Source organism: Globicephala melas, chromosome 6 (assembly GCF_963455315.2).
Source record: "Globicephala melas chromosome 6, mGloMel1.2, whole genome shotgun sequence".
NCBI classification, from domain to species: domain Eukaryota; kingdom Metazoa; phylum Chordata; class Mammalia; order Artiodactyla; family Delphinidae; genus Globicephala; species Globicephala melas.
In genome coordinates this window covers 33,688,469-33,702,203 of record NC_083319.1, presented here as the reverse complement: position 1 = coordinate 33,702,203, position 13,735 = coordinate 33,688,469, and the positions used below count along the sequence as shown (strand labels likewise).

The following is a 13,735-nucleotide window of genomic DNA, read 5'->3' as shown; positions in this document are numbered from 1 at the left end:
GAATTAGAAATGAAAAAGGAAAAGTAACAACTGACACTGCAGAAATACAAAGGATTGTGAGAGATTACTACAAGCAACTATATGCCAAAAAAATGGACAACCTGGAAGAAATGGACAAATTCTTAGAAAAGCACAACCTTCTGAGACTGAACCAGGAAGAAATAGAAAATATAAATAGACCAATCATAAGCACTGAAATTGAAACTGTGATTAAAAATCTTCCAACAAACAAAAGCGCAGGACCAGATGGCTTCACAGTCGAATTCTATCAAACATTTGAGAAGAGCTAACACCTATCCTTCTCAAACTCTTCCAAAATATAGCAGAGCGAGGAACACTCCCAAACTCATTCTATGAGGCCACCATCACCCTCATACAAAACCATACAAAGATCACAAAGAAAGAAAACTACAGGCCAATATCACTGATGAACATAGAAGCAAAAATCCTCAACACAATACTAGCAAACAGAATCCAACAGCACATTAAAAGGATCACACACCATGACTAAGTGTGGTTTATCTGAGGAATCCAAGGATTCTTCAATATATGCAAATCAATCAATGTGATACACCACATCAACAAATTAAAGGAGAAAAACCATCTGATAATCTCAATAGATACAGAAAAAGCTTTCAACAAGATTCAATACCCATTTATGATAAAAACCCTCCAGAAAGTAGGCATAGAGGGAACTTACCTCAACATAGTAAAGGCTATATATGACCAACCCAGAGCCAAAATCTTTCTCAACGGTGAAAAACTGAAACCATTTCCTCTAAGATCAGGAACAAGACTAAGTTGTCCACTGTTACCACTCTTATTCAACATAGTTTTGGAAGTTTTAGCCACAGCAATCAGAGAAGAAAAAGAAATAAAAGGGATCCAAATTGGAAAAGAAGAAGTAAAGTTGTCACTGTTTGCAGATGACATGATTCTATACATAGAGAATCCTAAAGATGCTACCAGAAAACTACTAGAGCTAATCAATGAATTTGGCAAAGTAGCAGGATACAAAATTAATGCACAGAAATCTCTTGCATTCCTATACACTAATGATGAAAAATCTGAATGAGAAATTAAGGAAACACTCCCATTTAGCATTGCAACAAAAAGAATAAAATACCTCGGAATAAACCTACCTAAGGAGACAAAAGACCTGTATGCAGAAAAGTATAAGACACTGATGAAAGAAATTAAAGATGATACAAACAGATGGAGAGATATACCATGTTCTTGGATTGGAAGAATCAACATTGTGAAAATGACTCTGCTACCCAAAGCAATCTACAGATTCAATGCAATCCCTATGAAACTACCAATGGCATTTTTCTCAGAACTAGAATAAAAAATTTCACAATTTGTATGGAAACATAAAAGACCCCGAATAGCCAAAGCAATCTTGACAAAGAAAAATGGAGCTGGAGGAATCAGGCTCCTGGATTCAGACTATACTACAAAGCTACAGTAATCTAAACAGTATGGTACTGGCACAAAAACAGAAATATAGATCTATGGAACAGGACAGAAAGCCCAGAGATAAACCCATGCACATATGGTCACCTTATTTTTGATAACGGAGGCAAGAATATACAATGGAGAAAAGACAGCCTCTTCAATAAGTCGTGCTGGGTAAACTGGACAGCTACATGTAAAAGAATGAAATTAGAACACTCCCTAACATCATACAGAAAAATAAACTCAAAATGGGTTAAAGACCTAAATGTAAGGCCAGACACTATAAAACTCTTGGAGGAAAACATAGGCAGAACACTCTATGACATAAATCACGACACGATCCTTTTTGATCCACCTCCTAGAGAAATGGAAATAATAACAAAAATAAACGTATGGCACCTAATGAAACTTAAAAGCTTTTGCACAGCACAGGAAAACATAAACAAGACAAAAAGACAACCCTCAGAATGGGAGAAAATATTTGCAAATAAAGTAACTGACAAAGGATTAATCCCCCAAATTTACAAGCAGCTCATGCAGCTCAATATGAAAAAAACAAACAACCCAGTCCAAAAATGGGCAGAAGACCTAAATAGACATTTCTCCAAAGAAGATAAACAGACTGCCAACAAACACATGAAAGGATGCTCAACATCACTAATCATTAGAGAAATACAAATCAAAACTACAATGAGGTATCACCTCACACCAGTCAAAATGGCCATCATCAAAAAATCTACAAACAATAAATGCTGGAGAGGGTGTGGAGAAAAGAGAACCCTCTTGCACTGTTGGTGGGAATGTAAATTGATATAGCCACTATGGAGAACAGTATGAAGGTTCCTTAAAAAACTAAAAATAGAACTACCATACGACCCAGCAATCCCACTACTGGGCATATATCCTGAGAAAACCATAATTCAAAAAGAGACATGTACCACAATGTTCACTTCAGCACTATTTACAATAGCCAGGACATGGAAACAACCTAAGTGTCCATCGACAGATGAATGGATAAAGAAGATGTGGCACGTATATACAATGGAATATTACTCAGCCATAAAAAGAAGCGAAATGGAGTTATTTGTAGTGAGGTGGATGGACCTAGAGACTGTCATACAGAGTGAAGTAAGTCAGAAAGGGAAAAACGAATACTGTATGCTAACACATATATATGGAATCTAAAAAAAAAAAAATCGTTCTGAACAACCTAGGAGCAGGACAGGAATAAAGACGCAGAGGTAGAAAATGGACTTGAGGACACGGGGAGCTGGGATGAAGTGAGAGAGTGGCATGGACATATATACACTGCCAAATGTAAAACTGATAGCTAATGGGAAGCAGTCACATAGCACAGGGAGATCAGCTCAGTGCTTTGCGACCACCTAGAGGGGTGGGATTGTGGGGGTGGGAGGGAGACGCAAGAGGGAGGAGATATGGGGATGTATGTATATGTATAGCTGATTCACTTTGTTATAAAGCAGAAAGTAACACACCATTGTAAAGCAATTATACTCCAATAAAAATGTTAAATATATATATATATAGGGAAAAGATGACATTATACTGAAACCTGAGATAATCTACCATAGTTTAGTATATTTTACCGCCTTTTTGCTCATTTTCATAGCACCACGACAGTCCCAGTTTGACCATGTAGGACAAGAAAACTCCCTTACCTGACGTGGAGGAGGAACGTGATGATGGAAGCTTGACGTCTACTCAAGAATGAGGAAGATGGGGGCCTTGTTCACCTCCCCACTTTTCCTTTGATTATAAAACCTTGGCCACTAAGTTCTCGGCATGGCACTCCCTTGCCTTCCTGTTTGTATCTCTCACAGTGCTCTATACTAATAAACTCTTTCCTTACCTGTCATTCTGCCTCTTGTTGAATTCTTTCTATGCCTAGACAGAAGAACCTATGCTCTACTAAGGCCTGGAATGCATTCTGTGGTTTCAAAATGATCAGAGGCGCACGTCTCGAGCCTGGCGCTCACCCCCATAAAGCCTGGTGCTTCAGTGTGGGCACCATGGGAATATCCAGGGCTCTTCGAAGGATGGCCTCCCAGCCCAGACTGGCAACAGTTAACATTAAAGGCCCCTGACTGAAACAGGACCAGAGTGAGCTTAAAGGCCTGGGGTCTTCATCACACAGAGATGGTTTTATTCCTGACTTTCTTTTAGACAAACTTTGATACATATCTGCTAAATCAGCCTGATTAATTCCATTATTCAGTTCCTCTATGTTCTTGCTTATTTTTGCCTGGCTGATCTGTCCAAGACTGCGAGACAGACGCTGTGGCTCCCAATACTATTGTGTTTGTGTCAATTCTCCTTTGTATTTTAACAGGATTTTCTTTATATATTTCAGTGAGATGTAATTTATAGCAATAATGGTCCAAGAGTGTGCTATTCTCAGAGAGAATTGTACCCTTATCTATAGAAAACGACTTCCTTAATCTTGTTTAACACCTGTACCTTGAATTCTCTTTATTGTAATGTGAACACTGGATCCTTGCTGCAGTTTGGTTTGCTTGGTATACTTTTCCCTGACTTTTACCTTTGACCTTTCTGTGTCACCGTGTTGTAAATATAACTACAGTTAGTTCTTCAAAACACAATCTGAAAGTCTTTGCCTCTTCATAGGGAGTTTGACCTATTTGAATTTATGGTCAGAATGACTATATTTGGTCTGCAGTTTTAGTTTATACTTTCTGGTTTTCATATTTGCTTTCTGTTTTTTGATATGTGGACTAGATTTTCTTTGCTTTTATCTTCCATGTTTCAGGAGCTTCAGGCTCTGTTTGTGTTATAGCATATTTACTGTTAAGTTATTCAAAGCCTTTTTTAACTTATATTTTTCTAATTATGAAACTCATAAGCAAAATAGTCTCTTTTGAGTCCCTTTCCTACTTAAGACCAGGAGTTTAGCACCCAATTTTTTTTTTACTCACTTCTTTGGCTCTGTTAATGGAATTTGGGTTTTTATATTTCAATTACTGTTATTACAGTATCTATTTGCATTGCATGTATATGCACGTTTGCTTTCAAAATGAATTTCTGTATCTGCATACACTTTTATAACAACTTTTTATAACGACTACTTAGCTCTCTCTCCACGGGCTTTTGTGATCCCTGCTCACCTGCTTCTGTCATGACCTCAGCTATAAAGTTTGCTATCGTTCTCGGCAGGCTGATAAAGGACTTCAAAGATTAACTTCAAGAAGGGCACTGGCTAGTAGTACATCATGTGAGTCTCACACGTCGGAGAATGTCTCCCAGCTGCTCCATCATCTCTGGGATTGAATGCTGCAAGGGAGTCGAGGTGGCCTGGTTTTGCACCTTTGTGGGAAATCTGTTTTTTTCTGGGCTAGATACTTGTAGATTTTCCCCTTTCTGTTTGTATTTCAAAACTTCTGACAAAATGTGTCTGGGTATTACTCTCTATTCACCAATTCTGCTAGAATGCAGAAAGGCCAGCTAGACTGCACATACAGTCTGAGCATTTCCTTATGAAACTGTTGACTTTGTAATTTCAAAATGGTTATATATCGGCAATTTTGTATGGTCCAATCTAGTAGATCTCTCTTGAGCCCACTTAAGTTTGTCACCTATTTTTTTTTTAAGTAAACTTCTTATTTGAGAATAGTTTTAGATTTATGGAAAAATCACAAAGAGAGTATATAGAGTTCCCATATGTCCTCTCCCAGTTTCCCCTGTTATTAACATCTTACGTTTATATAGTACATTTGTTATAAATAATGAATCAATATCAATTCATTATTAACTAAAGCTTATACTTTATTCAGATACCCTTAGTTCTTTTCTCTAGTGTCCTTTTTCTATTCCTGGGTCCCATTCAGGATACCACATTATATATCATTGTCATGTATCTGTAGGCTACTTTTGGCTTAGACATTCCTTAGTTTTGAAGACCTAGACAGTTTTGAGGAGCATTGGTCAGGTATTTTGCAGGATGGCCTGCAACTAGAATTTACCTAATGTTTTTCTCATGGTTAGACTGGAGTTATAGGTTTTGGGGAGGAAGAACACAGAGGTAAAGTGCCCTTCTCACCACATCATATCAAATGTACATACTATCAACATGACTTATCACTGTTGATGCTGACCTTCGTCACCTGGTTGAGGCAGTTGTCAGATTCTTCCACTCTAAAGTTACTCTTCTTTTCCCCCCTTTTCATCCTGTGCTCTTTGGAAGGAAGTCACTTAACAAGTGGGTAGTTCTGCTCTACCTCCTTGGGCCTGAAATATCTACATAAATTATTGGGAATCCTTTGGCATAGGAGATTTGTCTATTCTCTCTCATTTACTTACTCAATCATGGGTATCTGTTTTATACTTTGGCTTAGAATCCAATACCACTTTTATTTTATTGCTCAAATGTCCCAGCTTTGGCCATTGGGAGCTCTTTCAGTGGCTCTTTCAGTTGGCTGCTGTACTCTTCTGACACACCTCCATCAGTGTGTGCTGTTGATGTGGTTTGAGCACGTCCTTAACTTTCTGGCACTACAAGATGCTCCAGGATCATCTTGTATGTTTCCTGTCCCAGTCCTAGAGTCGGGCATTTCTCCAAGGAGCCCTGGTTCCTTTTCAAGGAGAATGGTATTAGAAACCAAGATCTGGGTGGTAGTTGTGCTTGTTGATACTGAGATTCCTGTTTTGGTTTTGATTTTGATTCTGTTTCATTTGTCCCAGTTTTCCCTTAGGATCTCCCTACTCCAGTGTCCATAACTCATCTTTCCTCTCATTAGACTGATCTCTTTGACCATTTCCTCTGAATTCTGGCAAAGCAATTCAAGAGTTCTAGTTTCCTTGGCATTAACTCTGCTCTCTACCTCCAATGCGGATTTTAATTCTGCTAGTTGCTATTTAGTTTTCTTCCTTGTCCTCTGTACTTCCTTCTCTATCTTATCCCACAGCAAACCAGAGATCTGCTTTTTCTCTAAGCTTTCCAGAAGTTACTTTTCTTTGTTCCTGAGTGTTTTAGCCTTGTGTTCTCTGTTAGCTTTGTCTGTCCAGACTTGGTATTTTGTTTACACACACTCAGCAAATGTGTTGAGCAAATTAGGTTTGGTTCCAGGTGCTGGGGAATAAAACAGTGACCAAGACAGAGAGAAACTGCTGCCTCCTAGAGCTTACATCCTAGTGGGAGGAGACAGATGACAAAACAACTGGGTAAAATGAATAGGAGGTCAGATATTATCATGGGTTGATCTGTATCTCCCAAAGATATGTAGAAATCCTAACTCCTAATACCTCAGAATGTGACTTCATTTGAAAACAGGGTTGTTGTAGATGAAATTAGTTAAGATAAGGTCATATTGGAGTAGGGTAGGCTCTTAATCCCACATGACTAGTGTCCTAATAAGATGATGTTAAGAGAAAAGGGGGAAATGTCAGTGAAGGCAAAGACTGGAGTTATACAGCCACAAGCCAAGGAACATCAAGGATTGCCAGTGATACTGGAAGCTTACAGAAAGGTACGGAAGAGTCCCCAAGGCTGCTAGAGAGCATAGCCTTGCTGACATCTTGACCTTGGACTTCTGGCCTCAAGGTGTGAAAGAATAAACTTCTGTTGTTTTAAGCCACCTAGTTTGTGGTACTTTGTTATGGCAGCCCCAGGAAACTGATACAGATGTCCATCAGTGAAATGGAGAAAAATAGCAGAAAGAGGGGGGTGGGAGTGCAAGGGGAAGGGATTTAAATTTTAAATAAAGCCTCTGGGAAACGGGGACAACTGAGAAAAGACTAGAAGATGATGCAAAAAGGAGCCATGCAGGTTCTGGGGGAAGAGCACTCCACACAGAGGGGATCCTTTGCCAACAGCCTGAGCATGCTGTCCTTGGCTCTGCTCTCCCGGGCTTATGTGATGCTGGAATCCTTTCTCAGAACCGCAGCTGTGTGGGGTGGTGGAGAAGCTGGACCATGGCATTGCCCAGATCTGAGTTTGAATTCCAACGCACCACTTTCCAGCTGGGTGACTAGGGGTGAGTTCTTAACCTCGTTGAGGCTCAAGCTCCCCATATGTGAAATGGGGATACAAAAATTCTCTCTGTCCCAGGGCTCTGGGGAGGGCTGAATGGGCAAGTGAAGGTCAAGGGCTCTGCAGGGGGCCCTGGCCCTTGCTCAATGCACTGGAAAGGCCGGCTGCTGTTTTCATCAGCGTCCATATCACTCCTGCTTCTGTTGGAATTGGTTGGCTGATGAGCAGAGCACCCAGTTCCATCCATCCCCAGTTTCTTGTAGACTTTCAACTAATGCATCTGCTCCACACATAAAGGCTCTTTAAAATTTTAAAGCCCACAGAATTCTGCCGGGTCTCTGAGGTGCAGGAAGCTATTTCCAGTGCCCACCCTGGGGAGACACTGCGTGTGGCAGGAGAATGTCAGTGCAGCACCAGAGCCCCGTCCACCCCAGCCCCACCCCAAGTAGTCCCTGCAGAGTAGGCACTCCACTCCTCTGGATCCTCTGGGCCTCTGCACAGCCCGACTCCACCCTCAGAGCAAATCGTCTGTGGGGGAAGAGCTGGGCAGATCCAGCCCCAGACACCTAGGCTGCTAGCAGGCCCTCTCTAGCTACGGTTTCCTCAACTGCAGAGGCTCCCAGGGCTGAAATGTCAATGCAGATGTGGTATCTGCTCCTGAGCAGGTGACAAACAACTGGTGCTCTACTCCCTTGCTCCCCATCTCTGGGTCTCAGTCTCCCCATATGTGAACTGAGGGCTCCATGAGCTCTAAACTGCCACCTGCTCTGATTGGTATAACCTGGGACCAGCCCAAGAGAGAAGGGACATGTCAGCAGTTGGCATCTGGGGCCTCAGGAGACTTTCAATGTGGGCATGATGAATGGAAGAGTAAGGTGACAGCTCTAACTATGTCTGTACCTTCTTATAATCCCCCAGCAGCTCCCCACTGCCCTCAGGATAAAAGACCAAACTTCTTAGCTCAACATCCAAGGCTCATGGAAACTGGCTCCAAATTCTGTTTTCGGCCTCAGCATCTTTCCCACGGCCCCGCCCGGATACTCCAGCCTCCAGGAATTCCTGCTGACCCCAAGTGCACAGTGAGCATGGCTGTCCTGCCCTTGGATATTCACCCTGCAGGTCTCATTCCTGCCCATCCTCCATGGCGTGGTGGAGGCTTGTCTGAATCCTCCCCGGGGAACACTTCCTCCCGTTGTTCCCCAGCCCCTCGGTTCCTGGTTCCCCTGAGAGGTATCTGCCTTCCGTACCAGCTCTGAGTGACCTGTGGACACTGGCAGGTCTGACGGTGTCTGGGAGCCCAGGAGAGTGTCTGGCACAAACACGGTGTTTGGGAAATGAATGGACAGATGACAGTTAGGAACTACTTACAACTGGGCAAACATCTAGTTGACCCTTCTGTTCCTGGAGTGAGTGTCACTGGAGGGGGTCAGGAGCCTGAGCTTTCAGTTCCAACAACAGTACTTCCTTGCTGTGGGTTTGGGCAAGAGAGTTACTCTCTCTGAGTCTCTTCACAACGGACATGATAATAATTGCGCCCTGGTTGCCTCTCAGGCTGGGTTGAGAGATACAGAATCACCCAGCAAGCTCCACATGGCTGTACACCTGGCAATCAGACCTCTGGCCAGTGCTGGACAACCAGCACTGGGGACAGCCAAGGGAAGCCAGCTTCTGAGAGCTTCTCCTCATATGTCAGATGCCAAGGATAAAGTGAAACAGCCTGAATTCGAGACTCCTTCAAAGTCAGGGGATTTGGGGAACCCCAGGAGCATGCGGTCAGTCTGTCCTCTGGGCTGTGGCCAGCTGCACCTACCTTAAGCTTTTTGACACTGGTGCAGGGATCATTGGAGAAGCTCTCAGTGTCTGAAATCTCGATGTCCTCACCATACAGAACCCCGGTCAGGTCGTTCCTCACCTGCCAGCAAAGAGAAAGCAGAGGGTGGGTGTGCTGGCGGCCACAGGAAGGGCCAGTTCAGAGGGGTTGTCCTGGGAAGTGGCTCAAATGGGCAAGGTGATTTTCTCCATCAACACACAAAAGGAGTAGGTTTTACCTTCATTAAAAACTAGAGTGCCCCCTGGGGCCTTGGAGATCTCCCAGTCCCACTCCACACTTGACACAGAGGCATAAGGAGGCCAGACAGGGAACGGGCTTACTAAAGTTGCCCAGGAATTTCCTGGAAGAATTAAGACAAGCATCCAAGTCTCTGGAGTTTCATGCTGGTGTTTCATACTATCTCCAAATCAGATTAGTTAAGTACATCACGCTGTCTCCAAATCAGACTATTCAAATACTTCTTTATTTATATTTTGCATTATTTATTTGCAATATTAATTCATTTCTAGGGTGAAGAAATAGCTGAGATATTCATATAGACAAAGTAAAACAGGAGAGAGTAAGGGGATATGGAATCAGCCTGAGATGTTAAACATAACTATGTGTCTGCTGACACACAGAATGACTAACATCTATGTGCTTGGAAAGCAGAGAGCTGCAAACTCCAGTGTTCACACCGACTAGCCAATGTGTGAAGCAGCCTGTGTGGAAGGATACTAGGGAGTGGTGGGGACTGTGGCAAACTGGTGACTATATGCCTCACCTAAAGATGGCACTTGCTGCTCAGCTCCAAACATGCTATGCCAGAATGCTGGTCCAGAGTCACCAGACCTTCCGATTTTGGGGGAGTGAAATCAAAAATCCAGATTTTTATTTTTATTTATTTTTTTGCCACGCTGCACAGTATGTGGGATCTTAGTTCCCCAACCATGGTTCGAACCTGTGCCTCCTGCAATGGAAGCATGGAATCTTAACCACTGGATGGCCAAGGAAGTCCCTAGATTTTTAAAATACAGGATCTCCCACATTTTAAAGTGTTGATATTATTTTCAATTTTTTTTAAAAAACAAAGTTAGGACCAAAACAAATAAATTTGAAATCTGTATCTGGCCCATGTCCAGACTCTATACCCTCTGACATAAAGCCATGGAAATGAGACTGTGTGTTTTAGTAGAAAGAACCAGGTGGGAGTTTTGGGACCCAAGTTCCAGGTCTTGCTCTGGCACTGAGTTGCTTGTGACTTCGGCCTCTCTGTGTGACCCTTTCCCTCTTAGGGCTTCAGTCTCCTCCTCTTCAAGAGAAGATGATCTTTAAGAGCACTTCTTGTTCATACGCATTAAGATGGCTATTATCAAAAACCAAAACCCAGCAAGTGTTGATGAGGATGGGGATAAACTGGAGCTTTTGTGCACTGTTAAAATTACCCATCATATGGTAATATGATCCAGCAATTCTACTTCTGGGTATATACCCAAAAGAATTGAAAGCAGGGTCTCAAAGAGATATTTGGACACTCAGGTGCGTAGCAGCATTATTCACAAGAGCAAAAGGTGGAAGCAACCCAAATGTCCATCAACAGATGAATGGATAAACAAGTTGTGGTTTATACATACAATGGAATATTATTCCGCCTTAAAAAGGAATGAAATTTTGATACATGGCTACAACATGGATGAACCTTGAAGACATTATGCTAAGTGAAATAAGTCAGATGTGAAAGGACAAATATTGTAAGATTCCACCTAGATGAGGTACCTAGAGTAGTCAAATTCATAGAAACATAAAGGAGAACAGTAGCTCCTAGGGGCTGGGGGATGGGGGAATGAAGAGTTATGGGTACAGAGTTTCTGTTTGGGATAATGGCAAGTTCTGGAGATGGCTGGTGGTGCCTCTTGCACAACAATATGAAGGTACTTAATGCCTCTGCACTGTAAATTTTAAAATGGTTAAAATGGTAAATTTGATGTTATGTACATTTTACCATGATAAAAAAAAAAAAGCACTTCTTGTTTCAACAAGTGGTGGATCCTCCCAATGTATGTATCAAAACGTTTTGAATAATTTGGCCCTGAATGTCACAGGATGGTCACTGGGAAGCCACCACCATAGAAGGGGAACAAAGGGAGTTTCAGTGGGAACTGCTGTATTTCATTTCTTTAAAAGAAATATGACACAAATAGAGCAAAATGTGAACACATTAATCCTGGGTGGCTAGTCCATGGGTGTTTGGTGTTCTGTGCTTTTCTGAATGCTCGAAATACTTTGCAATAAATGTTTTGTAAAAACAATGACACTGCCGCAGTCAGGGTGAACTTTGTCCATCCTTAGTTTTTATCTCTATTTTGATGGAAGATTGGGAGCTAGTTGCTTGAAAAACAAGTTGGCTTTGCCATTACAGTTCATTTCTGCTGCGTCAAATCCTTTTTGCTTTTTTTTAAAAATAAATTTTATTTATTTATTTATTTATTTATTTATTTTTGGTTGCATTGGGTCTTCGTTGCTGCATGTGGGCTTTCTCTAGTTGCGGTGACAGGGGCTACTCTTCATTGCAGCGCGCGGGCCTCTCACTGCGGTGGCTTCTCTTGTTGCAGAGCACGGGCTCTAGGCATGCGGGCTTCAGTAGTTGTGGTGCACGGGCTCAGTAGTTGTGGCTCGTGGGCTCTAGAGCGCAGGCTCAGCAGCTGTGGCACACGGGCTTAGTTGCTCCGCGGCATGTGGGATCTTCCTGGACCAGGGCTCGAACCCGTGTCCCCTGCATTGGCAGGTAGGTTCACAACCACTGCACCACCAGGAAAGTCCCTCAAATCCTTTTTGGATGCAGGTGGGGTTCCATTATTAGTTTTGTGTTTCATGAGGGTGCTGTGGAGCAACAACAATTATTAAACACAGAAAATGTGCAAACTCGGCCCTGCTGGAAGGCAACACAGCCAATGCACAGACTACCAAGGCATGCACAGTCGAGCCGCAGCTCTCCACGTCCATGCCACCCAAACTACTCGAACTCTCTTGAGTCTCAGTCTTTTCACCTATAAAATGGGGGCAATACAGTATGTAACTTAGAGGGCCCAGCAAAAACACTGAGGATGCGGAATGGCTTTGGAAATTCTAAAGTTCTTTACGCTGCTTAAAAGCTGGAATGATCATTTCCAGGCATAAGATGCAGCATCAAGGCTGTCAGTGGCTTAGAGTATCTATCTATGAGTAAGTGTGTGCATGAGAGCTGTATATAATTAACGGCAGAAAAAATATTTTATAGGCGGTCAGAACTCGAAACAAACAAAACCAAAACACCCTAGAGGTCACCTTATTCTGCCCCTAATTTCACAAATGAGGAAACTGAGGTGTGACTCCCAGGCCAGTGCTCTCTGAATGGTCCCAGGCTGGCTCTGCTGGATCCTGCCAGATGTGGACAGTTCCTAAGGCTTATGAGCCAGAACAGGTCAGAACAGATGGTTGGTGACATTAGGCACTCAGTGACCATAATTTCAGCACAAAGAAGTCTGCTCAGCTTGAGCATTTATTCTAATGGACTTTTTTAGGGAAAGCAAATGGAAAGAAACAGTAATAAATGATGTTTTAAAATAACCAATGCATGTTAAAGAAATAATGCAATTGACTACCTCACAAGGAAAAAAATCCACACTCTCACGTGTGGCTAGAAGGATCATTCATTGCACTGGTTAAAGATTATTAAGTAAGTTAGAAAAAAGACACCTCTTTTTTTTTTTTTTTCATTCTGGTACTGCAAGGTATCTCCTGTTTTACAGGGCCAATATCTTTTATCAGCTTGCTAAAAACCACATTTCAGCAAACTGAATCCTATTTTTTATTCACCTCTACTATAAAAGCAGAAATATGTTCTTCCTGGAAAGGAGTGACACTTAATTCTCAAGAAAATAAAATACATTCACACATACACACACACTCAAGTATAGCCAGAGTCCCACTGGGGCCTAATCTGCACATGGGGCCCAGGGAGGCAGCCATCAGGAGTCTGATTTACTGAAAGGCCCTGGCCATCCTGGGAGGAAGGGGGAGAGATGGGTGCTGATGGGCAGGGAAGGGGCAGAGAAGGTTGCCCCATCACCTAGAAGGGAGGGTCAGGGCTGCCAATGGAGTGAGGAAGACCATGAGTGGGGCCCTGGGTGCTGCTAGAAGGGAGATTAGGAAGGGTTGAGTCCTTAAAAGCTGGGTCCTCAGGGCCAGCTCACAGGGCTGAGATTGCCTAAGGGAAGAACTCTCCCTGCTTCTGGAGCAATGAATCCCAGCCCCAGCCATCGGAGTAAATCTGAAAGGAGCACAACTCACTCGGCACCAGGGAGAACCAGTGGGTCAGAGCTCTAGGAATAAATAATCGAAAATAGGCTTGGAGGCAACAACTGTTGATTTTTCTCCCCCAAGAACTGGTATGGACCGTGGATGCGAAGTCACACCAGAAAGCG

The 13,735-nt window shown here is 42.7% G+C and overlaps 1 protein-coding gene across 2 annotated transcripts in view; it reads right to left on the bottom strand.

Annotated features, from left to right (window-relative positions):
* The window catches only part of GABBR2 (gamma-aminobutyric acid type B receptor subunit 2), a 359,081-nt gene that overhangs the window by 180,240 nt on the left and 165,106 nt on the right, over positions 1-13,735 (bottom strand). For both annotated transcript variants that reach the window (XM_060300705.1, XM_030829817.2), the window contains exon 4: positions 9,273-9,374. In XM_060300705.1, the coding sequence (XP_060156688.1) occupies positions 9,273-9,374 (102 nt within the window). The remainder of the gene's footprint in view (positions 1-9,272; positions 9,375-13,735) is intronic.